This window comes from Narcine bancroftii, chromosome 9, assembly GCF_036971445.1.
Source record: "Narcine bancroftii isolate sNarBan1 chromosome 9, sNarBan1.hap1, whole genome shotgun sequence".
Lineage (NCBI taxonomy): Eukaryota > Metazoa > Chordata > Chondrichthyes > Torpediniformes > Narcinidae > Narcine > Narcine bancroftii.
Window position 1 is genome coordinate 11,263,595 of NC_091477.1, and position 25,223 is coordinate 11,288,817.

Genomic DNA, 25,223 nt, shown 5'->3' on the forward strand with positions numbered 1-25,223 from the left:
TTCTTTCTCTGCACAAACCTAATTTCATATCACCTTGGACTAATGTTTAGCTCCACAATATAGACAGCAGGCTACCGATTTTGTAATTGCCCCAAAAGCCATAGCTCCGCCTATCACCGCGGTGACAGCATGGTTCATGGACAATGGCAAACAAAAGGGGAAGAAAACAATTACACTGAGTTTTCAAATGAAGAGCGAAACTCTTGTTTCCTATATTAATGCAACATTAGTGAGGGGCACAGTTAGCACAATGCTATTACAGTGTCAGCGATCTAGGTTTGAATCCAATGCTGACTGTAAGAGTTTGTATGTTCTCTACATGTCTGTTTGGTTTTCCAGTTTCCTCCTACCCCCCCCCCCCCAACAGTGTACAGGTGACGCACCATCAATTACCACAAGTGAGTGAAGTTGTGAAACCGATAGGCTTGATTTGACGATGGACTGGAGCAGCAACCAGCCTCATTGACTGATCATGGCAGAATGCATGGGGAAGCATGCGAGGGGTTGTGGCTAGGATCTATCTCAGGAGGCGTGTCCAGCAGGGAGATGAGCCAATCACAGCATTACTGTGGTTTACCACAATGGGGCTTGTAGGTTAATTGGTGTATTTGGAAAGCATGGGCCAGAAGGGCCTGTTACCATGCTGTATCTCTAAATTTAAAAAAAACATATGCAAAATCTTGGATATGAGTGAGAATATTAAAAATGGCCCTTTCAGCTTTAAAAAAAATACATTTTCATTTTTGTCATCAGTGGATCAAAATGTTTAAGGCGAATTAAGGTTAGTGTAAATCTAGCTCAATTTTCCAAAATTTATTTCAGTTCTGAGTTTTGTACCACAACTATGTTTTGCTGTTTACTCTGGTCATTCTTTAGTGGATTCATACCATAGTGCATTCTTTTACAATTAAAAATATACTCTGAAAGGAAGCTCAGTATATTTCAAAGCACTCCAACAGTTAAATTACTGATCCGTGGCGGTCACAATAAACGTACATGTTGGGATCGAGAAACAAACAACCTCTTTCAATTTTATCTTCTACAAATAAATCATTTAAAATATTTAAGACAGGAACAGGTTTAATCCATTGATGGCAGAAATCTAATCCATGTCGGCCTACAAAATTGAAAGTCATCCTAATACTATTAGGTTTGCTGCTGAGTGTGGTCCTGGCACAGTCGAAGATTTATTTATTACACTGCTTTCTTACCTTTCGAAGGAGCTGGGCAAAGATGTGCTGGAAAGAGCTGACTGCAGAGCACAAATAGATGCAAGATGAAAGGCCTCAGAATGCAGGAGCTGCTTTTTGGTTGAGCTCCACTAACTCCACTGCCTGATCCAATAACCAGTCAGCCATCTAATCCTTCAGTCGACTGTCCCTGCGAGACTGTGAGGTTAGGGCTGGACGACCCGATGCAGCAAACAACAGACACGTCGATAGCTGGCAAATGCTCTTTAACCTCATTGCGTTCTGGTTAGTTTTTCTTGGTATAACAGTAAAATGTCGGTGCTCATATCAAACAAGTCCCTCATTATGGTGAAGTTAGATAAAAGATGGGTCTAGGATTTTGGAGTTGTTGTGGTTTACTATTTATATGACACAGTGAAAAAGCATTTAGGGCAAGGGCTTGAATTTTCTCCAAACATTCTCAGAGACATTTCTGGTTCGGTGAATAGGGATGCGTGCAGGTTGAATCTGGGTGAACGAACTTGAGTACAGAATGTTCACATTCTTCTAGATTGTTTATCAATATCTCAGCCTGAACACATATCTGTTCAGTAAATGTGTCTCCTCCGGTTTCTCAGCCTGTGTATAGGCTTTCTGAAGTTGTGTTTGCTCACGGCATCCTGATGCTTTGTGCCTCTACTGTTGAACTTCAGATTCTTGGAAAAGGAGCTTGAAATGAATCAACCTCTTGAAATAAGTACATACCTCACCCGTTGATCCAAAAATGAAAGCTTGGTTGCATCGATCCAGGAAAGGCAGACATATTCAAACAGAGCGGTTAAGAATCACTAACTTCACATATAAGTGACAAATGACAAATGCCCACTAGAGGATTGTGGCAAAGGCCAAAATCAAGTTAAGCCAAGTTTATTGTCAGCTACACAACCTGATGAAATAGTGTTCTCCGGTCCTCAGTGCAAAACACGCAGACACACAACCAGACATGACATACATGCAGACGAACAATGTATATGCAATGCATATCTTTTGCTTGGCTTCGCGGATGAAGATTTATGGAGGGTTAATGTCCACGTCAGCTGCAGGCTCGTTTGTGGCTGACAAGTCCGATGCGGGACAGGCAGACACGGTTGCAGCGGTTGCAAGCGAAAATTGGTTGGTTGGGGTTGGGTGTTGGGTTTTTCCTCCTTTGTCTTTTGTCAGTGAGGTGGGCTCTGCGGTCTTCTTCAAAGGAGGTTGCTGCCCGCCGATCTGTGAGGCACCAAGATGCACAGTTTGAGGCGATATCAGCCCACTGGCAGTGGTCAATGTGGCAAGCACCAAGAGATTTCTTTAGGCAGTCCTTGTACCTTTTCTTTGGTGCACCTCTGTCTTGGTGGCCAGTGGAGAGCTCGCCATATAACACGATCTTGGGAAGGCGATGGTCCTCCATTCTGGAGACATGACCTACCCAGCGCAGTTGGATCTTCAGCAGCGTGGATTCGATGCTGTCGGCCTCTGCCATCTCGAGTACTTCGATGTTGGAGATGAAGTCGCTCCAATGAATGTTGAGGATGGAGCGGAGACAACGCTGGTGGAAGCGTTTTAGGAGCCGTAGGTGATGCCGGTAGAGGACCCATGATTCGGAGCCGAACAGGAGTGTGGGCATGACAACGGCTCTGTATACGCTAATCTTTGTGAGTTTTTTCAGTTGGTTGTTTTTCCAGACTCTTTTGTGTAGTCTTCCAAAGGCGCTATTTGCCTTGGCGAGTCTGTTGTCTATCTCGTTGTCGATCCTTGCATCCAATGAAATGGTGCAGCCGAGATAGGTAAACTGGTTGATAACAAGTATTCAAATATACAAATAAATAAATGTTCTTTTGTAAATATGAGAATCTCAGATGAATAGTGTGAGCAGTTCCTTTGGTCGTTCAGCATTCTCATTGCCCATGTGAAGAAGTTGTTCCTCAGCCTGGTGGTGCTGGCTTTGATACTCCTATATCTACTTCCCAACGGGAGGAGCTGAAAGATGCTGTGTGCAGGGTGGAAGGTGATTTCAACGATTTTATGCACCTTCTTCAGATATCATCCCAGCAGATCATATTAATGGGGGGTGGGGAGATTCTAGTAATCCTCTCTGCCATTCTTATGGCCCTGTGGATTGACCTCTGATCCATTTCTCTGCAACAACCACACCTCAGTGTGATGCAGCCAGCCAACCTGCCGAAAGGTTGATGTGATGGTTGATGAGAGCCTTGACTGCTTCAGTCTTCTCAGGAAGTACAGTCGCTGTTGCGCCTTTCTTGATAAGTGAGGAGATGAGGTTACGAGTTAAATGAACTCCAAGGAACTTGGTGCTCTCCCCTTTTTCCACTTCAGGGTTATTGAATGAACAGCACACCACATCCAAATGCTTAGGTGATAAACCGGAACCCAAAAGACCAGAGTAGAAGGTGACAAAATGCAACCTTGCTTTAAAAAATATACATATAGTTCAGTGGGTAAGGCGATCTTCAGATAAGACAAGACCCCAATTTCAGTCTGAATTTCATGGTTTTAGCTAATATCAGTGGTATAAGATGACCCCCCCCCCCCCACCCGTCAAACATACCAGTACCATATGTATGTTGACTGAGCTGGTGGGCATGGGTGGTAGGTGGTTGAAGCACCGTCACAAAGCATTCAGTCTCTTGCTAGCTTCTGTCTTAACCAGTTTAAATTATTTTTAAGTGGATGGTACGGAGGATGATTTATTGCGGGGCACTGAGTACGAAGCCGAAGCCGACTCACCAGGTTCAGACTGGGACCTGTACGATGACCGTGTAAACAATGAGATGTGCTTGGATGTCCTTGCCAAGTTCTTTGCCTCAGATGATGAAGCTCGTGATTTTCAAGGATTTTAAACATGTGTGATGTGTTTTTTAAAATTTTATATTTCTTTTATTGGTTTAACACCACACTGGTAATGCTAAAATAAAAATTGTGTACATTACAGCGGCTTTTTAAAAAATATACCGGTAGCTTAAAAATTTGTTATAGGGTGGGGTCTGAGTGGGTTATAGAACCAATCAAGTGGTATTTTGAGTCTTTTTATGATGATGGAAACCATATACCATGACGATTTAGCTGCCATATGATAAATAAATAAAATGAAGATTTTATTCAACATGAACTCAGATTCTCAGATATAACAAGAAAACAACATTATGGATCTAATCATGACATTCGGTGTTTTGCGGCGGCGTCACAGTACAAACATTCATATTATAACCATCTTACAACATTACTATACATAAAACAATACTGCATGAAACGTCAGGCGTGTCTTTGGTCCATTGATTATTCAGGAATCTGATGGCAGCGGGGAAGAAGCTGTCCTTGTGTCGCTGAGTGCTTGTCTTTAGGCTCCTGTACCTTTTCCCTGATGGTAGCAGAGTGAAGAGGGCATGACCTGGGTGGTGGGGGTCTTTGAGGATAGAGGCTGATTTTTTTAAAACTCCACCACATGTAGATGTCCTTGATGGGAGTGGAGTCTGGTGCCTGTGATGTCGCAGGTCGAGTTAACAATCCTCTGAAGTTTACTCTTGTCCTGAGAGTTGGCACTTCCATACCAGGCAGTGATGCAACCAGCCAGAATGCTCTCCACCATACACCTGTAGAGAGTCTTCAGTGACATACCAAATTTCCTCAGACACCTCACAAAGTACAGCTTCTGGCAAGCCTTCTTTGTGATTACATCAACATGGAGCCTCCAGGACAGATCCTCGGAGATGTTGACCCCCAGGAATTTGAAGTTCTTGACCCTCTCCACTACTGAGCCCTCGATGAAAACTGGTTTGTGTTCACCTGACTTCCTCCTGAAGTCCACAATAATCTCCTAAATGAGACCAGCCCTATATTTTCCATTTCTTTTCTTGCCAATTGTGGTGACGTATATATCACATTCGAAAAATGTAGCATCGAGATTGCAGTTGTGTCTTTGCTAATGGTTGAATGTTTAATTGGCTTTTTTTCAAGAAGAGATTTTGCACGTTCACTCCTTTTGTGGGTCATCCATTATTGACTCATTTTGTATTCAGATAATTTCTAATGACATTTCCAGGAAACAAGTTTAACATGACATCGAGTAAAGGGGATATTGTTGGATCCAATTTTCAGCTAACATCTGGATTTTTAAAACCATGAACACAACAAAATCCACTGTATATCTTGAATGTTGCATTGAATATATCCTGCAGTATCACTTTGGAATTCAATTGTTTCACAAGGTCACTAAGATGAGTGATTTGATGTGAGTTGTCAATGCAGAATGCTATTGTTAAGGTAGCATTGAACCAGAAATTACAAATTCCAATATCTGAAGTGGGACAGAGCTTTATGATGCATTCCCCTTCCTGCAATAGAGGGGTTCGGATTAATTCAAAATACTAATCCAAATGTGTTGTTTTAGTTTGATTCTTCATCAGTTCCATGATTCTAGAGCAAGATATTATCCAAAACTATCTCTTTGGCCAGGCTTTGGCTGCCTATCCGAATATCTCCATTGATTCATTCCAATGATGCTCCTGTGGCAACTTCATTAGGTTAACTGACCACAAAAAATTTCCCCTCGTGTAAGTGGAAGGTAAAAACTAATGAGAGTTGATAGGATTGTGGAAAGAACAGGGAGAATTGGTGAGGTGATGGGATTTTAAATTTAGAGATACAGCATGGTAACAGGCCCTTCTGGCCCATAAGTTCTTGCCGCCCAAATACCCCAATTGACCTACAATCCCCTGTATGTTTTTGAATGGTGGGAGGAAACCTGAGCGCCTGTGGGAAATTCATGCAGACACAGGGAGGGCATACAAACTCATTACAGACAGTGCTGGATTTGAGCCTGGGTCATTGGCGCTGTAACAACTCTACATGAACCATGGCGCCCAAAATTGCTCTGTAAAACAGCATCAATCCATTTGACTAAAGTGGTCTCCTCCTGCGTCATAAGGATATATAAATAAATGCAAGTTATTGTAGAATTGACCTTGTACATCACATCCTAGCAACACAACGAAAGGGCCAAGATGGCAAACGTCCATGAAATGTATCCCCATAGATGGTCACAATATCCAGTGTCTTGCTGATTTATCACAGTTTATGAATTTTCTCAGCTAAATTGTATTTTGTTGCCATCTAGTGATTAAATCCTCTCATTACAACCAGCTATTGACAACCTGTGCTTTTTATTCATCCATCCATTGAGGCCAAGGTTTGATTCATATCCCAAATTCTCATTGAACTGCATGGCTTGCACAAACTTTACTGAGGGTCATCCACTTTCCTATGGTCCATGTAAAAACACAAAATGCTAGAGAAGCTCAGCAGGTTAAATAGTGTCCTTTATGTGGCAAAGGTAAAAATACAGAACTGGCTTTTCAGGCTTGAGCCCTTCATTAAGGTATGAGAGAATGCTGGCAAGCATCCGAACAAAAGATAGGTCAGAAAATCTGTGGACACCGTGGTTGAAGTAGAAGCACAAAATGCTGGAGAAGCTCGGTTGGTCAAACTGTCCTGCTACTCATCGGCTAATTCCTTCCATCACACACATCAATGAGCTCAGCACATCACGTAGCATTCATGGAAAGCAATCAGCAGTCAAGGTTTTGGGCCTTAGCTCTTCATCAGGAATGCCAAAAATAGAGCCAAAGATCGAATAAGGCTGGGGAGGGGGTGGAAAAAGATGGAGGAGCACAGGCTTGCTGATAATAGGTAGATACAGGTGGATGAAAAGAAAGGAGCTGAGGTTCTAGGGGAAGGGGCAGAAGGCTAAGGAAGATGGTCTTTGATAGGGGAAAAGAAAGGAAGAGGTGGGAGAAGGAGGAAGGAATGGTGTGGACTATGGGCAGAGGGAAGGGAAGTCAAAACATAGAGATGCTGGAGGAACTCAGCCGGTCTTGCGGCCTCCATATTGCAGGCCTGAGCCCTTCTTCACGGTATGGGGAAGGAAAGGAAAGGAGTCAGAGGGATGAGTCAAAGCAAAGGAGTTGGGAAAGAAATTAACCAAATGATTTTAAAAATAATTTAGCAGCATTAAATGAATTAAATTTTCCAATTTGCTTTGGTAGGATTTGAACTTGTTCATCCTGTGAATAGTTTAAGTGTCTAAATAACTATTTTGCAACTTCACCCACACATTAAAAAGTCTTCCCCACTGCCCTGGCCTCATATATATTTGAACAAGGGCATACTTGTATCCCTTACACATTCGTGTTTTTGATCCCAGCTTTCAAATTGCTTGCATTATCCTTGCTTTTTAAAATTATGGATCAGCGTGTAGCAGCTATTTTACGGACACTTCTATCCTATATTTTAATAAATATATGTTGGCACAATTAGTGTAGTGGGTGGCATGGTTAGTGAAGTGGATAGTGCAACACTGCTACAGTGTTTGAGTCTGGTGCTGTCTGTATTGAGTTTGTATGCTCTCCCCATGTCTTTGTGGGTTTTCTCAGAGTGCTTTGCTTTCCTCCCTCTTTTCAAAACAAAGTTTGGGGGTTGTTGATCAATTGAATGTATTTGGGTGGCACGGGCTCATGGGCCAATGAAGAGGCCACTGAATACTGCTCTATAGACCTCAATTCTAAATCTGTCCATAATGGATGATCCAATTTGTCAGAATAAAAAAATCCAAAAAGTTAGATAACGAATATTAACAGCCCAGTAATAAAAACTAAAAATGAGGTCAGGGCATAACTCCATATTTTTTTCAATTTATTTAAATGAAATTTACAAATTCTAGAGTTTTTGTTCTTCCCAATAAAGGAAGAAACTTTCGAGTCAATATTATCAAAAAAAGACTTTGGGTTGAAAATTGGAATCACTTGAAATAGATTTAAAAACTTAGGTAATATCATTTTAATGGGATTGATATGGCCTATTAAAGATAATGATAAAAGAGACCATCTAGAAAAAGGCAATTTCACATATTCAAATAGGGTTTATATAAATCTTTAAATCATTTAGTAATTTTAACCCCAAGTATGTGAAATTATCTCTGACAATCTTTAGTTGAACTTGAATGTATATGGGGACCTACATATTAATTGGAAAAAGTTCACTTTTATGAAGTTTTAATTTATATCCAGAGAAAGCGCTGAATTGAGAAATCATAGCTAGGATAGATCTTTTGGGCTATTGCCAGAGGTTCTAAAGCTAGATCAAATAGCAAGGGGCTAAGGGATATCCCCATCTGGTTCCTCTAAACAGCCTCAATAAGGAGGATTTGTTATTATTAGTAACTACTATAGCAAAGGGGGTACTTTAAATCAATTTAATCCATGATGTAAAGCCTAAACCAAAATTAAATCTCCTTAATGTGTCAAATAAACAGTTTCACTCCACTCTGTCAAAAGCCTTTTCAGCATCTAGAGAAACTACACATTCTGGAATTATGTCCGAAAAGGAGTAAACAATGTTGAATAATCTATAGATGTTAAAATATGAATAAAGGCCTTTATTCACATCATTAGATCTGATCTTTAGATATAACAGAGGGAAGGATATTTTCCAATGTGCCTGATCCAAAATTGGAGGATTACTCAAAACACTTTTAAACAACTCTAACAGCATGTCTGTAAAGAATTTAATTGAGCCAGAGGCTTCAATACCTTCAGGAAGTCGAAAAATACACACATTCTTTTTCCTGTTTCTGCTATCTAGTTCAATAGTTTTATGCTTATATTTTTGCAAGTCTGCTGCAGTCTCGAGAAGCTCTTCTGTAAAAGCATCAACTCTTTTTTCCCAAAATGTAAATATGCTCCAACTGATCTTGATAGTCCACTAAAAGCTTGTTATATTGTTTTTCTAAATCTTCAAAACACCCTTGAAACTTTGCAATTTTCTCATCCAGTGCCATGTAACACAAGTTCAAATTATCAATCTTAGCTTCCAATCGTATGAAAATTTCTTTAACTGATTTTGAAGCTTCTGATTTTGAACCTATTCTTCCATTTTTCCCTTGCATCAGTTCAGGATTGGTCCTTCCACTTCACAAGTCTTTTACAGATTAAAATAATTGTTAGGTAGTGGGAGAAAGGTTAGTTGTACTCTATTGGCCACTACCTGGAGTCTTCATAAACAAAGATCCTTGTTTGTGGTTAAATTGTGTTCAGTCTCATCCCTTCTTGGGCACTCCAAGCTTGTTCCCTACATCACAGGGGTACCACATCCAATTCGGCTGCACCATTTAATGCCTGACACGATTGTAACTTCAGCTCCACATTCTTGTCTACCCCATGTAACATTTCATTCTTTGCTCTCTCTATCCCTGTTTCAAGATGACCAATGTCCCTGGTTCCACTTCCTTTCTGAGAGAAAATAAAATCACCTAGTACCCCAACCCTAACCCTAAAATAGATACAAATAAACATTCTCTCTACCTTCACCCTGTCTGATTGCTTCTTAATCATTGAGCAAGATCTTTATAATTTGAACTGTTATATTTTTGACAATCAATTAAAGAATGTGAGAGTTGCTTGGGAGCAGAATGTACACGGGCTATAACAGAATGAAGAGATGGGCCTAGAGTCAGGTGGACTGCATGTTTCTGTTTCTTTTGTTTTGCTACACTCTTTCACCATCCTCTCTAACTTCACTCTTAATAGACTTTAACTAATCTGCTGCACAAGCTTTGAGCCTGCTTCCAAAGGCACCAGCATCCCTTGATCCTTTGGCCAAGTGTCTGATTTCAGGCAGCAGGATGGAGATGGGCTATATTTATCTGGGTGCAGAAGGTGTGATGGTGAGTTTTAGGCTATTGAGTCATCACCATGGAGTTTTATATCAAGGAAACAAATCTTTTGGTCCAACTTGTCCACCTCAACCAAGCTGTCTACCTAGCTACCTAGTATTTGGCACATGTCATTCCAAACCAGCCATTCTCATCCTTGTTTTGGTTATGGCCCCCTTAGGACTCCGCTCAAAGTTAATGTGACCCCCCCTTCCCTGTGAAGCAGTCATGTATAGTTGTTTTTTTCCATGTACTTCTCTCCTACCAACTACATAAAAAAATATTTTCAGTCCATGGCTCCCCTTAAATGTGCTGTGGCTCCCAGAGGGGCTGTTTCCCCCCCCCCCCACCATTGAGAATGCCTGGTCTAAATCTTTTCTGCCTATTAAATCTCTACCACATCCTTCCCCATTATCCTCCGTGAAGGCATATTTTATAGTCAGTCCTAATTTTATTTTCTTTTGAAGTCCATGTCAGTTTGCTATAAAATGTTGTGCTGCACTGCCACAGTGCTAAATTTAATCTCCTTCCTTTCTTCAGTCCGTTTAACAGCAGAGATCACCTGATCAATGATCGCCCGATTCTCCTTACGCACAGAGAAGTTACTCCCCTAAACATTCCTCTCTTTATGTTACACTTATTTCCAGCCATTGTGGAACCAGAAATGATCAGAAGTTGAATGGGAAGCAAAGATCAGCTGTAGCATCTGGTGCAGCCATTTCCAATGGTTGCCTCCAATCCAGCTCCCATAAAACATGTCAATCTTTTTCCTCCACTTGACATGAAGTAACAAAGACCAGAAATATATCCCAAGGCAAAACAAATAAATAGTGCCAAAAATTCCTTTCAAATAATTTAAGTCAATCTAGGTAATCAATCTACCCAGTGTCGTTACCTGAACACTAACCTTCAGCATAGTGACCATCTCTATCCCAGTCCAGTTCCTTTTTGACAAGACAGAGAGAATCAGAATTCCTTTGCTTCTTTACAAAAAGAGTCATAATTATTTGGTCTGTCAACTTGTGATCTTTTGCAGTGCATGCAGATAACAAAGGAAACAGAATCTTAATTGTGGACACAATGAACAATAGGAGACAATGATTAACTTGCCAAGCACATCTATCATATTTAACACCAACTCTGATAGTTTAGATAGGGATGAAACATTTTGCAACATCATGAAGAGTCAAAATGAAATAAGGCGAAGAAGTAGAGTGTTCCCCTCAAACTTAGCAAAGAAATGAGTCGAGGAATTTGGGATCTCGGCCAAATGGCCATTTGGACTGTGAAAGGCATCAGGGCAGAATAGTCTGTCATGAATAAAACCAGCCTTAGCGGTAGCAAAAAAAATGTATAATGTCAACTTGGAAATCAGAAGAGAGCCTGAGAGTACAGCAATGGTACATGGAAATGAATAAATGTATTCTACTGGAGAAAATAACATATAATTTAAAAAATAAAGTCACATTATTTGAACAAATTTGAGAACCGTACATGGAACACAACAGAGAGGGCCTACCGTGGACCTCCACCCCCTAAAATGATAGAATGAGAAGAAGACGAAATGAACTGACCCAGTGTGTAAAAGTAGATGACACAATTTTCTTGTTTGTTTTCATTGTGTGATGTCATTGTTTAATGGGTTTATTGTATTGTATATGTTGAACGTTTAATGGGTTTGGAGGGGTGTGGGAAGGAGGGAGGGAAGGGAAGGGGGGAAAGGGGAGAAAATTACACTATGTATATTCAAGAGGGAAATGTTTGTGTGTATTTTGATTAATATGGTTCATAGTGTGAAAAAAAAATAAAAAAATAAAAAAATAAAACTATCTCCATCAAAATTAGGATTAGTATGTGGATCTGGCTTCATTGGGCAAAAGGGGGCAATATTTATCTGGTTCCTGCTTCTAATTACTAGTGATGATCATGGCTGAAGGAATACAATGTTCGATGCTTTCTTTCAGCTGCGAGAAGGTATAAACGCCCTTCATCCATGACTCCTCAGCAGCCAAAGGCATCATGCATTACTCTTTGCTTCATAATTCATTCCCGTTCTATTTTCCCACCAGGGTGATTTCCTGTGGCTGAGTCCAATCATTTGCTCAGTGCCTTATTCTTAAAAATATATCATGTTGGACAATGTTCAAGATTCCAGTTTTACACAAAAATGCTGGAGAACTCAGCAAGGCACACAGTGTTCATTTGGTAGCCAAGATAAAGGTACATAACCAATGCTTCTGGCCTGGGCCCTTCATCAAAGTATGGGCCAAAAGGTGCCTGGTGGGGCGAGGGGCAGGAGGAGGAGCACAGACCCAGAGACAAGAGGTCAAAGGGGAATATGAGTGGGAGAGCTCTGATGCACCATCAATGACTCCAAAAGACTGAAGTTGAGCAAACTGAAAGGCTTTACTCGCTACATTCATGCCGACTAACTGTCCCGAACTGAGGAAGGGGCTGAGGAACAGACATCTTTACTCAGGAGCCTGTGGGAGGAGCCACAGGTACAGTACAGTCGGCCAATGGGTGTGCCCAGACAGGTAAATATATGCATACAGTGGTTTACCACAGTCTCAAGAGAAAATAGCTGAGACATGATATGAGAAAGTCTCTGAATGGTTAGGAAAGGAGTGGAGAACTGGAGAAAAAGAGACAGAGGGATGGGGAAGAGAGGGAGACAGAGAGTGGCCATGAAAACTGGAGTTGCCGATGTTCATGCCAATCAGTTGGAGAGTCCCAAATCGTTCCTCCAATTTGCGGCCGGCCTCAATTTGGCAGTGCATGAGGCCAAGGACAGACATGTCAGCATATGAGTGGGGCGCAGAATTGAAATGGTTGGCCACTGGGATATTCACGCTATTGCAGCAGACAGACCGAAGGTGCATAATCAATGTCCCTGTCTGAGTCTATTCTCTCCAATGTAGAGAAGGCCACAAAGGGAGCACCGGATGCAGTAGATGACTCCTGCAGAAGTGTTGCTTCACTTGATAGGACTGTTTGGGGCCCAGAATGGTGGTGAAGGAGGAGGTGTGGGCACAAGTATAGTACTTTCTGTTGTCACAGGGGTAGATGACAAGGAAGCAAGTAGAGTGAAGGAATGAGTGGATGAAGGAATAATGGAGGAAGCTTTCCATGTGGAAGGCAAGTGAAGGGAAATAAGGGAGAATGGGTCTGGTGATGGAATCATGTGGTAGGTGATGCACATTGAGGAGGATAATATGTTGGATGCAGAGGCTGGTGGTGTGGTAGGTGAGGACAAGGGAAATGCTGTCCTTGTTGCATTGAGGGGCAGAAGGGCTAGAGCAGAAATGCGGGAAATGGAGGAGATGCAGGTGAGGGCTGAGTTGATGGTGCTGGAGGGGGAGTCATGTTTTTTGAAGAAGGAAGATATCTTAGATGATTTGGAATGGAAGATGTCAACTTGGGAGCTGATGTGACAGAGATGGAGGAATTGAGAGAATTGAATCCTTACAGGGGACAGGCCATGAAGTGGTGTAGTGGAGATAATTGTGGGAGTTGGTGGGCTTGTAGAAATGTCTGTAGAAAGTTTGTCTCGTGATATGGAGACAGAGAGAATGAGAAAGTGGAGAGCGTCACTAGAAATGCAATAAGTGAATTTGAGGTCGGGGTGAAAGTTAGCAGCAAAAATTTGATGAGCTCTTAGTACCCACCCCTGTGACAGAAGGAAGTGCCACACTTGCACCCACATCTTTTCCTTTACCACCATTTAGGTCCACAAACAGCACTTCCTAATGAAGCAACACTTCACTTGTGAATAACATAACATAATAATAACATAACAATTACAGCACGGAAACAGGCCATTAGGCCCTTCTAGTCCGCACCGAACCAAACACCCCTCTCTAGTCCCACCTCCCTGCACAATGCCCATAACCCTCCATCTTCTTCTCATCCATATACCTGTCCAACCTTTTCTTAAATAATACAATTGACTCCGCCGCCACTATTTCTCCCGGAAGATCATTCCACACGGCTACCACTCTCTGAGTAAAGAAGTTCCCCCTCATGTTACCTCTAAAACCTAAACAAAAGTGAGAAAAGGATTTAAACATAAAGATAAAAAATGAAGTATGGGAAAAGTTATGTTCTGGAACTATGAAGAATAAAATAAACACAAAGTTACGCATGATACAGTATAATTGGTTACACAGGGTATGTATCACTCCTCAAAAAATAAAAGAATGGGATCCAACATTATCAGATAGATGTTTTCTGCAGAAGTAATCTACTACATCAGGTGCTCCCACTGTGGCCTTCTCTCTATGGGAGAGACTGGGCACAGACTAGGAGATCACTTCATTGAACACCTTCACTCTGCCCACACCAATGACAGGAATCTCCCAGTGGCCAACCTTTTCAATTCTGCGTGCCACTACCATGCCAAAAGATACATAACCAATGTTTTGGGCCTGATCCCTTCATCAAGGAATGAGTAAAAGGCAGACAGGCGTCTGAATAAAATGGTGGGGGGGAGGGGCAGGGGGAGGACCATAAGCCCACAGGCAAGAGGTCATTAGTAGATATGGGTCAGAGGGCACAAGAAAACAAAAGCTGAGAAGTGATGGGGAGGGGATACTTCTCTGAATAAAGAGGGAAGATAGTGGAGAGCTGGAGGAAAAGAGGCAGAGGTTTGGGGGAGAGAAAGAAAGGGAAGAGGCCAAACAGAAACTGAAGTCAATATTAATCCCATCAAGTTGGAGATTCTCCAGATGGAACATTAGATGTGCTCCTCCAATTTAGTGGTGGCTCAGTTTGGCAGTCCATAGACAGGTATTAACTTTTGTCTACCATAAGGAAGACAGAGAATCACCACTTTGTCCAGTGCCCCTCACAGAAACCTTCAGCACCTGATGGTCCTGGGTGGTCTCCCCTCCAAGTACTGACCAGGCCTGATCCTGCTTAGCTTCTGAGATCAGACAATCACAGGCGTATTCAGGCTATTAGGTTGTGTCCAATAGTTTTTCTTCAGCCACCATCATTAAAGTAGATTAACACAGAAATGCTGGAGGAACTCAGCTGGCATTGAGGAAGGGCACAGGCCAAAAATGTCGGTAATATATCTTTACCTCATATGGACACTGTGAGACCGGCTGAGATCTTCCAGCATTTCTGTGTTTTTACTACAATTGCAGCATCTGAGGACTTACATGTTTTTACTAAAAATAGACTATCTAGTCATTTTTGGTAAGTGCCACTAGAACTTTACTTCTGTGCTATATTGTTTTCCTCGTTGAAATGACCACGTTACAAAGAGTACATCAATAACTATAACAATGAAAAGTGACATATGCATGCAGGCTCTTTCAGAATTCTTCAGCGTTATTCCAATTTGATGACGACATTTGATAGGCTCGATGTTCAACTTAAGAGAGCAAGTTAATTTTTGACCCCTGTGGCTTCTAGGAAAAATGAATATAACGTGGACTCGTAATAGATTTATGATATTTTAAGATGGATTTAGCAAGGGTAAGTGCAGGCGGGAAAGGAAGTATGACAGGAATGTGGTTGTTTATTGAGAGCTGAATGGATTCCATTGAGTTTGTCTTTTCAAATGCCAGCTCTACCAGGTTTCATCTCAGGCAGTTGTGAGGGCACTTTGTTAAAGGGGAAATAGTTGACTCCTTGATTCCATTTTTGGGGAAAGGCATGTTCTTTAACACCCTCCGATTTCTGCTGCTAGTTTTTCTGGAGTGTGAATTTTGCTCCAGTTTGGTTCGGCATTTGTTTCGCTGAGTGTGAAGTGCAATAACTCTCTCGTTTGTTTTACTATTTTTCGAACAAACGTTTCGCAATGAGGCCAGGTTTCATTTTCCTTCTGGCTTGTCTGAGTGTTTTTTTGATGGAATTTGGTGAGTAAAATCATGAAGGATTATAAAATGAGAATGTCTTTGAACTCCATGTGCTTAGTAGCCAGTGGTATTTTCAATTCACATCCTAATATCCAAAAGATTAATTAATTAGAGGAAACAAATCTTATTTTGTTTAAAAGGGGTAATAAATGTAATTATTACAATGAATGAGAATGGCAAATGATGTGGGAGATATCAGGGCAGTACGTTTAGTGTAGCGGTTCACGCAATCTGGGTCTGTATGTTCTCCCCATGGGTTTCTCCAGGTGCTCTGGCTCTATCCTACCATTCAAAACGTATCAGGATTGTAGGTCAATTGGGTGTAATTGGGCAGCATGGGCTCATGGGCCAAAAGGGCCTGTTACTGTGCTGTATCATGTCTGTATGTATGCCTAAATATGCAGCAATTTAATCTCCAGGTGCTCACCTGCCAAAGTTGGGACAGGGGGACTACCACCTGCAAAGTGATCTTTCTTTGCACCTAATTGGATGATTGTATCCAAGATGGGCGAGAGGATGGAAAGAGGCCAACCAACTCTTTGAGACTGCCACAGCACCTCCAAAGAGTAATCCAGCCTTCGTTCTCACACCCGACTCTTTCTCGCACCTTACGTATCCTTTTCCCAATAAATTTTCCATTTATCGTTGAAAGCAATGATTGAGCCTGAACGCATTTCAGATGTGCATTCCAAACTTTCAAGCAGTTCTCGAGTATTTTTTTAAAGTTTATCATTGGTCCATCTTAAATGATCTGCTGGAAGATATGTTTGTTTTATGGCAAGAAACATTACCCAGTGTTTCACTTAAAACATCCCTGATAATGCAAAGGAAAATTTATTTGGACAAACTTGCATTTATGCAGCCTTACCTGTGAGGTCAAGACGATGCAAAAACTTCACAGACAATTGCATCAATTTTAAAAATTCTAGCTATTTTAGAAACACTGCATCCCCCTACGTACAGCGATATGACATTGACTTGACAATCAGATTTAATTTGTGTTGCACAAATTAGTGTCATTTGCATAAATTAGTAATAGCTTTTCTGTCTGCTTCAATTTTGAGCTGTGATATCTTTGAAATTCTCTTAGCTGAGACCTCTGGATACTAAGTTGTGAATAACAATGCAGGATGGTAGAAGATCTGTCTAGTCCATGAAATCTATGCTACTGCTCGCAATTAACCGTCCAAATCCATACGTTTTGGAGGATGGGAGAAGACTGCCACACCCTGAGAAAACCCATGCCGGTCACAGGGAGAACATATAAGGAGCAATGAATTTGAACCCAGTCGCTGGTGCCGTAATAGCGAGGTGCTCACTACTATGTTAACTGTCCTACCCTACTATAGTTTACTATGTCATCTAGTCACCTAAATGGGAAAAACAATTGATGTTGGGCAGCACGGTTAGCGTAGCGGTGAGTACAATGCTGCTACCGTGCCAGTGACTGGTGTTTGAATCTGGTGCTATCTGTAAGGAGTTTGTATGTTCTCCCCATATCTGTATGGGTTTCCTCTGGGTGTTTTGGTTTCCACCCACCTTTCAAAAATGTATTGGGGTTGTAGGTTAATTGAGGTATTTGGACAGCATGGGCCAGAAGGACCTGTTTCCGTGTAGCCTGGAGTTTGGGCTGAAGTTCACCTACTTAATTTTGAACATAAGAGCATAAGAAATAGGAGCAGGAGTAGGACATGCGATCTATCGAGTTTACTCCACAATTTTATAACCGCCTGTTCCCCTCTCTCTTAATTCCCCTCTCTTTTAATTCCCCCACTATTCAAAAATCTATCTAATACAGTTACTTGAAGTTGCTTCATGAAATTGGGCAAAGAATTCCACAGATTCACTACTCTCTGGGATAAACTATTCCTCCTTGTCCCTGTCTTCAATCTACTCCCCTGAATCATAAAGGCTCAATCTAGTGTCACTGATAGTGGAAGCAACCTCCCTGCTTCTATCATCTATTCCTTTTATAATTTTATTTGTATCTGTATAAGATTTCCCCCTCTACCCCCCCCCACCCCCCCACTCATCCTTGTGAACTTAATTAAGCATAGTGTCAGGTTACTCAATTGGTCCTTAGAAGTTAACCCTTTTGTTTCCAAAATCAACTTGGGATCCCATTTATACCTGGACAGGAATCTTCTTCCCTGAGAAGACCAGTAGACCACCCCCACCCCTGCAATACCAGGACCCTTGCCTTCTCTAACTTTACTGCAATGACAAGACTGTCACCTTTGCCCACAATCAATTTCCCTTCCTTTCCAGAAACACCAGATTGTCTCTTGAAGCTCTGACATTTTTACATAGCACTTGTGGATGGACTGAAAGAGTTTTAGCAGATTAGATGACTGAGGGCAATAGGATAAAGCAACCTGGAAACAGAATGAACAAGTGGGATTAAGATTACTGTTGTTAGGGGTTCTATAGTATTGGTATTCATTTAAACTAGGTTGGCCAGTTTAATTTACTCATACTAGAAAATGTTCTTTGGTTATTTTCCAAGTAATCTGCGAAGAAGTAGTCTATAGCTATTTCAATGGTGTCACTTCTGTATCCTTTATTGCAGGTAAATAGATTGCATGGAGTCAGGAAGTGATTTAATTTAAAAAAAAATCATGGTAACAAAATAATTTGGTTTTTTTTAATTAAAATTAACATTATAAATGTATAAATTTTTTTTTTTTTAGTGGAAAGCCAGAAGAATGTAAATGCCAAAGCAATTGCCAAAAGTAAAAAGCAAAATGCTGGCAAGAAAGTTAAAGTGATCAGCAAAAAGCCCAAAAACAAACCAAAAGTCAAGAAGGTGGCAGCCAAGAAACTCGCAAGGGTCAGCATAATGACCCAACAACTGGAGCATGGCAGGTTTCAGAAGCCGTCCGATACGCTGGTAATTCCTGCTGGAGACACACTTTTGCTACGCTGCAGAGGGGCACACATCAGCTGGGCGTACCCTGCTTATCTAGATGAGGAAAGTGATGGTCGATTCAGGTATTTATATTTGCTTTGATGTTTTTGTCCCAGTTTCTATGTGTGTGGCAAGAATCAGGAGAAATCAGGATTTTATGCACTTAACTAGGCTGGCCAGTTTCATTGAAAATGTCCTTTTTTTTAATTATTAAAAATTTTAAGCCACATTACATTCAAATATATTCAAATATGATAATTCATATGCAAAAAAAACAATGTGGTGTATACCAAATCCCCACTCCCTCCCAACCACCCCAATACCCCTCCCTCTAATCCCTCCCTCTCCGTATTAACCCCTGTGATAGTACAGATTCTATCACCAATGTGTATTTCTACAGATTGTAGTGTAGGGTGACTGTGATTGGCTGAGAGTATAGCCCCACCTACTGGCAGGTCTTAGAGGGTTGCTCCTAGCCAGACCAGGTCATTCTGGACTGGTCGACCTACATGTGATATGCTCCAGTCTTCTAGTTAATAGCCCTGGTTTGGATCAACAAGCTTTTCATTCTTTTGACGCGCTCTACAACCCCTAAACCCCAAAGATAGAAAAATGAAAGGAGATAGACCCATCAAAAACATAATTAGATGCCACGAATTAGGGTAACACCACCACAATGGGCCAAAGAAAGTTCAAAACTTTAAACCCATATAATCTAAATAAGGGCTCCATATTTTCTGATGAAAAAGATCATTGACACGTAAATTATACGTTATCTTTTCCAGTGGAATGCAGGATCTCAATTCCATATGCCATTGTTGCAAACTTAAATCAATCTCATTTTTCCATGTAATCGTTATACATTTTCTCACTTGGAAAATAACCAAAGGATATTTTCAATCTTGGTTATTTTCCAAGCAACCTACCTAGAAGCAGTTCCCAGAGACGAGGTAAAGAAGTGTAGTACTGTCACAAGGACAGGCAACAAAGGGATGGAGGACCATGTCATTCGGGCAAATTTTCCAAATAAATATCCACTACTCTGGAGAACAATAAAATTCAATCTGGCCTTTAATTTCATCATAATCTTTTGGGGCATACTTCAAACCTGTGTCCCTGTATTTAGATTCACAAGACCAGATAAAAGTGCTGGTTTTGTGGATAATAGATAGAAATTGTTCATCAATATATAACTCCTCCACCCTTCAGTTCATGAACGTCATTGTGTCTAATCCATTGTGAAACTGCTAATTTTTTGCTCAGTATTTTTTGCTCATTTAAGTTTGAGTTGCTCCACTTGTAATTGATTGAAAATATGGTTAAAACTCCTTTGTTCTTGATAAATCTATCTTCAGGTTATTGGTCAAATTGCATCAACTGTGCACACTTGAATGACCAGATATTTCTTAAAATTATTTGTTAAGGGCGACATGCACATGCACACGCATGGAATAATTCAGTCCATTCAGGGAATAATGGACTTACAATGGTCTTGATTTTTTTTCCCCCATGTATTTCCAGTTCAGTTCACTTTGCATATTGCCATAAACAAAATCTGGCACCAATCAGCTCACACGTGTTTGTATGTGCATGTGCATGTGCGTGTGGCCCTTAACAAATAATTTTAAGAAATATCTGGTATATTCATCATGAAATTCAAGTGTGCACAGTTGATGCAATTTGACCAATACATCTGAAGATAGATTTATCAAGAATAAAGTATCTTTAACCATATTTTCAATCAATTACAAGTGGAGCAACTCAAACTTAAATGATCAAAAAATACTGAGCAAAAAATGAGCATTTTCACAATGGATTAGGAATCTTTTAAATATGGCCTATTGAAAATTACTACAGCACCAGCGACATGGCTTCATATCTGGTGCTATCTGTAAGCAGTTTGCACATACTCCCCTTGTCTGTGAGTGGGGGGGTGTTCCTCTCACCTTCCAAAACATACAAGGGTAGTAGGTTAATTGTGCATTTAGGCGGCCTGGGCTCTAGTGGGCTGAAAGAGCTGTTACCGTGCTGTATGTCTAAAATATTTTAAAAATAAAGTTTAGAAAAGGAGCATATTTGACCAACAGTAAATATTATAAAACAAGTATATCAGACGAGCTCAGAATGCCAACTTAATCAGCATGAATGAAATGGGCCAATGGGCGTGCTGTATGCTGTATGACTTTTTCACTTTATTCTTGGGGGACCAGTTGGTCAAGTGTGGATTGCTGAGGGTGGGTTCAAAAGTTGTACTCTAGATGTTGTGTGTTCCTCTGATAACATTCAGTTTTCTTGTTCATTCATGTTTTGTTAAATTTTACAAGCAATCCTATTGTAAAACAAAATATGGTTACAAAACTTGAATTAACTTGTCTTTCATTAATGACATAAAGCTTGCAATGGTAAAGTTAAACATATTTAAAATCTAGGAACACAGTTTCCTGAAATTGAAAAGGCAGAGGTTTTCAAACAGTATACACACTGATTTTGACTGTAATTTAACCTCAGAATCACTAATGTTTTAGGCAGAGCCATCTTCCCAGTGATCATGTAAACTCACGTTGAGCTGGCTGGTTAAACTCCAACAACAGCTATTTTAGGTGAATTAAACATTCACTCATTCAGAGCAAAGTTCCCTGCTCTGATCTAAAGGGCAAGAGTGAATTGTACCATCCCAGTCAATTCAGCTCAAGTTAGAGATTTATGCAGTGTTTTCCTTTTGAAATACTTGGAACCTATGTGACTTTCGTCCATCCGTACATATGACCAAAAATTTATGAAAAGTATAAAGAACAAATATAAAATGTCTCTGTTTATGTTGTATTTGACAAACTATAACAGGGCTACAGGGCATGTAAATAACAGGAAGTTTTAGATGAATTTATGACTGGTGGTGATTAGTATATTGTAATTATATTTCATTGGTTTATTTCTTCTTTGCAGCATTAGCCACCGGCAAAGGTTTAGCCAACTGTCAGTAGCAAACAGCACAGGAGCTGATACCGGGGAATACAGCTGTTGGGCACTGGACTGTGATGCTGAGACCTGCAGAAAGGATGATTCCAAAACAGGCAGCACTTTTGTATTCTTCACTGGTAGGGTTGACATTCAGAAGTTAGCCATAAAATTATGTTAAAGATTCGGGTACCAGAAAGGCTTACATTTAAATTAAAATAATGCTAGGCTGGTGAATTAATACAATTATATGCTCTAACTCAATGGTTGTCAACCTTTATCTTTCCACTCACATATCACTTTAAATAATCCGTATGCCATCGATGCTCTGTGATTAGTAAGTTATTGCTTAAGGTGGTATGTGAGTGGGAAGGGAAGGTTGAGAATCATTGCTCTTAGACCCAATTGGTACTGCTTTGGAGTTATGAAACTGTGCACATTATGAGTCAATTAGATATGATGAAAACGGTGGTTTTCAAACTTTTTCTTTCCACCCACATACCACCTTAAGCAATCCCTTCCTAATCACAGAGTACTTATGGCATAGGGAATATTTAAAGTGGTATGTGAGTGGAAATAAAACAGTGAAGAACCACTGGTCTAACTAAAGAAGATGCCAGGAATCTGCAGTAATTTGTTTAATGCAGACAAATGTGATGTGTGGAATTTTGGAAGGACAAACCAAGGAAGGACATATATGGTAAATGGTAGGGTGCTGAAGAGTGTGGAAGAACAGAGGGATCTGCGAATATAGATACATAATTACCTGAAAGTACTGTCAAAGGTAGATAGGGTCATAAAGAGAGCTTTTAGCACATTGGCCTTCATAAATCAAAGTTGAGATGTTGTGCTGAAGTTGTCAAAATCATTAATGAGGCCAAATTTGGAGTATTGTGTGCAGTTTTGGACACCTAACCTCAAGAAGAATACCAATAAGATTGAAAGAGCGCAGAGCAGATTTACTAAGATGTTGCCAGACTTGAAGAAATGAGTTACAGTGAAAGGTAAAACAGGTTAGGGCTTTATTCCCTGTAGCATTGATGAATGAGGGAATATTTGACTGAGGAATAAAAAATTATGATGGATATAAATAGAGTAAATCCAAGCAGGCTTTTTTCCCTGAAGTTAGGAGAGATTAAAAACTAGAGGACATGGGTTAAGGGTGGAAAAGGGAACATTAGAGGGAACTTCTTCATGCAGAGAGTGGTGAGAAAGTGGAACAAGCTGCCAACTGAATTGGTAAATGCAGGCTCAATTTTGATATTAAGTAAAATTTGGACAGGTACAATTTTTTTCTTTATGTCAAAGAAATAAAGAAAAAATCTTAAATTTTAAGAAATTTAAAATAGAATAGGACTATGGTCTGGGTGCGGGTCAATGGAACTAGGCAGAATAATAGTTCAGCACAGACTAGAGGGGCAGAAAGGCAGAGGGCCCATTTCTGTGCTGTGGTGTCCGTGGTTCCATGATAGATGAATGGATACTGTTTAATCAAAAAGTACATATATATATGCCAAATATTTTTAAAATCCTGACATTGTCCTTGGAAATCTCTACCCAAGGAAGCAGTGGAAACTGTCTCATTAAATATATTTAAGATGGGTATTTGCATTGGAGGGAAATTTTGAGGGAAAGGTGGAACTGGGTCCATGGTTAGATCATCTGTGATCTCACTAAATGTGGGAGCAGGCTGGATGGATGACTCCTGCTCTTGTTTCTGATGTGTTCTGCTTGGGAATGCTGCTAACACTGGTCTTTGCAGATACCTACACTGTTGCAGTGTTCACAGCCGAGCACACGATGTGGGAAGTGGCCGGGTGCAAAGCTGCCTCTGAGGCGGGACGAGGCCAGGAGCTCTGCTGTTCCCCATCCCACCTTCTGCTCACCTCTTCCCACTCTCCAATGGGATGGGGGAAGCAGCTATTGGGAGTGGAAGCTGGGCAATGGAGTGGTCTAACCTCTGTGCTGCCTGGGACTGACTCTCTATCTGGTGAGACCAGGGCTTGCCCATGGCCACTGACAAAACCTTCTCTGTCTCTGCTAACTTCAGCTCTGTTCTGGCTTGGTGCCTGGATTAGGTTCTCATTGTGTACCTCCTCCAGCCTTTCCTTGACTCCTCCCCATCTCCATTATCTTGCTTCCGCCCTGCATGAGTACCCGCCTGGATAGACACCCTGCCTCTAAGGCAGACCATGCCTCATCAGAGCTCTCCTGGCCCAGACCCAGATTCCCCACCTCTGTGGCTGCTCCTTGCAGAGGACCCTCAGCTTTGCCTGATCCTCCTACTGCACATCCCATGTTGGTTACGCCCTGATGTGGTGTGGCCTGGCCTGAATGAGAAGAACCCAACTTTGGCATGCGCTGCTCACTCTGCTCCTCTCCAGAGGCCGTTCCTCCAGTGCCCACTCCCTCTTCCCTCTCTTTATCATACAGCCCAGGCTGTGACTGACCCAAGTCCCCCTGGTTTGGCTGCAGGCATTTGGAGTGTCCTGAGGTGGCTTTGGGAGCACTGATATCTCCTCCAACTGCACATTATATGCCAAAAGAGCTGCATGGGGCTCCTGAGCTGGGGTTTGGCCACCCCTGGTCTAAATGTGGTGAAGTTGAACAGCTTGAACTGTGTATTTGCTGATGACTTTTTGTCCCCACAGATCCACGTGAGCTCTTCGTACCAGCGAATGATTACTACGAAGCCATTCAACTGCGCACGGACAGGCCCACAAGGTTACCATGCCAAGTGACAAATCCTCTTGCCAAAGTATCTCTACACCGAGAGTTTCCGCCTGAGGTGATTCCAGTGGATGGAAAATTAATTACATTTGATGTGAAGAAAGGTTTTGTTATCCATAAGGCCCTTCCATTTTTTGGTGGTACACTCTATTGTGTGGCAAACTATCAGGGGCTCAGGCAGAGTTCCACAAAGTACCTCCTCATATTTACAAATTGTGAGTACGCTATTGCATCATAGATTTGTATGGTATAGAAATGAGCACTGTCCATACAGGACATATTAATCCCACTTGCCTGCACTAGTTCTATGTTCAGTTATACCCTGGCCATTCAGAGCCATAGAATTCTATAGGTTGGTATGGTATCTCTAGCTTGTCGGTGTTCCTGCTGACTTTGGAGAACTGGTCCTCGTTTGTGCAAATTGGTCAAGCAGAGAACACCTAGAGTTTGAAATGGAGATGCATTTGCCAATACCAGCCAGCTTTTCTGATGATTGGAAGGGACCTTACTGTTCAAGATGATGGTGGCTCCAAGACCAGCAGATATCATCTAAAAATTCAATGGGTTTGAATGTGAAAACTGTGGTAGGAGTAGGAAACCAATCTGTGTGTGTATGTACATAAAACTCTGGAGAGAGAAAAATATAAACTATACAGAGGTGAATATATGATCAGCCTTATTTTACTATCATGGTAAAATATTATTTTCAAAGTTCAGATTTATTGTCAGAGTATAGACATAAAGTTCCTGTGTGCCTCTCTAACTCAGCAATTTTGGAAAATCTGGAGGAAAAGTTGGCCCATCTTAAGTCACAAGAACAGATGCAGTTG

The 25,223-nt window shown here is 41.1% G+C and overlaps 2 protein-coding genes across 4 annotated transcripts in view; one reads left to right on the top strand and one right to left on the bottom strand.

Moving 5' to 3' along the window:
• Positions 1 to 10,903, bottom strand: part of LOC138743193 (fibroblast growth factor 1-like) — a 53,284-nt gene extending 42,381 nt beyond the window's left edge. For 2 of the 3 annotated variants that reach the window (XM_069898141.1, XM_069898140.1), the window contains exon 1: positions 1,212 to 1,550. The gene's annotated coding sequence lies outside the window, so the exon portion shown is untranslated. Of the gene's footprint in view, positions 1 to 1,211; positions 1,551 to 10,840 lie in introns of those variants that run through there. The other variant, XM_069898145.1, reaches the window with a different exon arrangement.
• The window catches only part of LOC138743195 (platelet-derived growth factor receptor-like protein), a 114,848-nt gene that overhangs the window by 81,964 nt on the left and 7,661 nt on the right, over positions 1 to 25,223 (top strand). The window contains exons 3-5 of the mRNA XM_069898147.1: positions 18,491 to 18,791; positions 21,652 to 21,803; positions 24,315 to 24,608. Of these exons, the coding sequence (XP_069754248.1) occupies positions 18,491 to 18,791; positions 21,652 to 21,803; positions 24,315 to 24,608 (747 nt within the window). The remainder of the gene's footprint in view (positions 1 to 18,490; positions 18,792 to 21,651; positions 21,804 to 24,314; positions 24,609 to 25,223) is intronic.